This window comes from Nicotiana attenuata, unplaced genomic scaffold (genome assembly GCF_001879085.1).
Source record: "Nicotiana attenuata strain UT unplaced genomic scaffold, NIATTr2, whole genome shotgun sequence".
NCBI lineage: Eukaryota > Viridiplantae > Streptophyta > Magnoliopsida > Solanales > Solanaceae > Nicotiana > Nicotiana attenuata.
The window spans coordinates 240,346-241,264 of NW_017670745.1; the positions used below are offsets into that span (position 1 = coordinate 240,346).

Sequence of the window (919 nt, forward strand, 5' to 3'; positions counted from 1 at the left end):
TTAAATATTGTGGCTAAGCTCTCCTTGTCCATGCTTTCCCTCCTTTTATCTGTCAGGGAAGCTAGGAAGAGATCAAAGACATGAAGGTTCTAGCAGTAAACCTATTATGATAGATAAAATCCCTACAAGTGACGACTGTTAGTTGGAAACAGGCAGCACATGAAAAGATAAGTTGTTCTTACTTTTCCTATGTCGTCACGAACTTTATTCAACACCATAGTTACTTCAGCCTCCAGAGTCTGGGCAGCATCACAGCCTGGTTGCACGGCAAGCTTTCCTTCATTAAATTGTTGAATACGATCTTCACATTTCTTGTAATTTTGATGAATCTCTTCTTGTTTTTGCTTAGCTAAGTTTTCCCCAGGTGTGACATCATCAATCCCTATAGAAAATCCATGATTACCAATCCACCGAGCACTAGCAAGGCACAAACAGAGATAAGGTCAGTGTTTGTAATAAAGAAAAGCGCAACAAAACGATAAGGTCCATGGTGCTGAAGCGAAAAGGTTGATGTGAAAATGCATGCTTCTTTGAAATGGGCGCCCAATTTGCTGAAAATTCAAAAACACCAAAAGCGTATGAACTTAGTGCTACAATAGTAAACTTGCAATCGAGGGTTTCAATGTTCAAGCAGCATCAGAGCTTAGCGCTGAGAATCTCCAACCGGTGAAAATGCCGTCACATAGACATTTATGATTAAGAAGAAACTGGCGAAGAAGCAAAGGCAAAACAGGCCCATTCCTTACTGGATCCGTATGAGGACTGACAACACTATCAGGTACAATGCTAAGCAAGGCACTGGCGTAGAACCAAGCTAGGGTTTTAAGTACTGAAATTTGATAGCATTTGGAGCTGGTTTGAGGTGATTGAGATCGAAATTTTCAGTTGAAAAATCAAAAGAAAGAACACAGCTACAATA

The 919-nt window shown here is 40.3% G+C and overlaps 1 protein-coding gene and 1 pseudogene across 1 annotated transcript in view; one reads left to right on the forward strand and one right to left on the reverse strand.

Annotated features, from left to right (window-relative positions):
* Positions 1-13: 13 nt before the first annotated feature.
* The window catches only part of LOC109242917 (DNA-directed RNA polymerase III subunit 1-like), a gene marked incomplete at its 5' end in the record, with an annotated part of 7,930 nt that continues 7,024 nt past the window's right edge, over positions 14-919 (reverse strand). The window contains 2 exon segments of the mRNA XM_019409791.1: positions 14-49; positions 183-417. Of these exon segments, the coding sequence (XP_019265336.1) occupies positions 14-49; positions 183-417 (271 nt within the window).
* LOC109242928 lies at positions 633-826 on the forward strand (annotated as a pseudogene).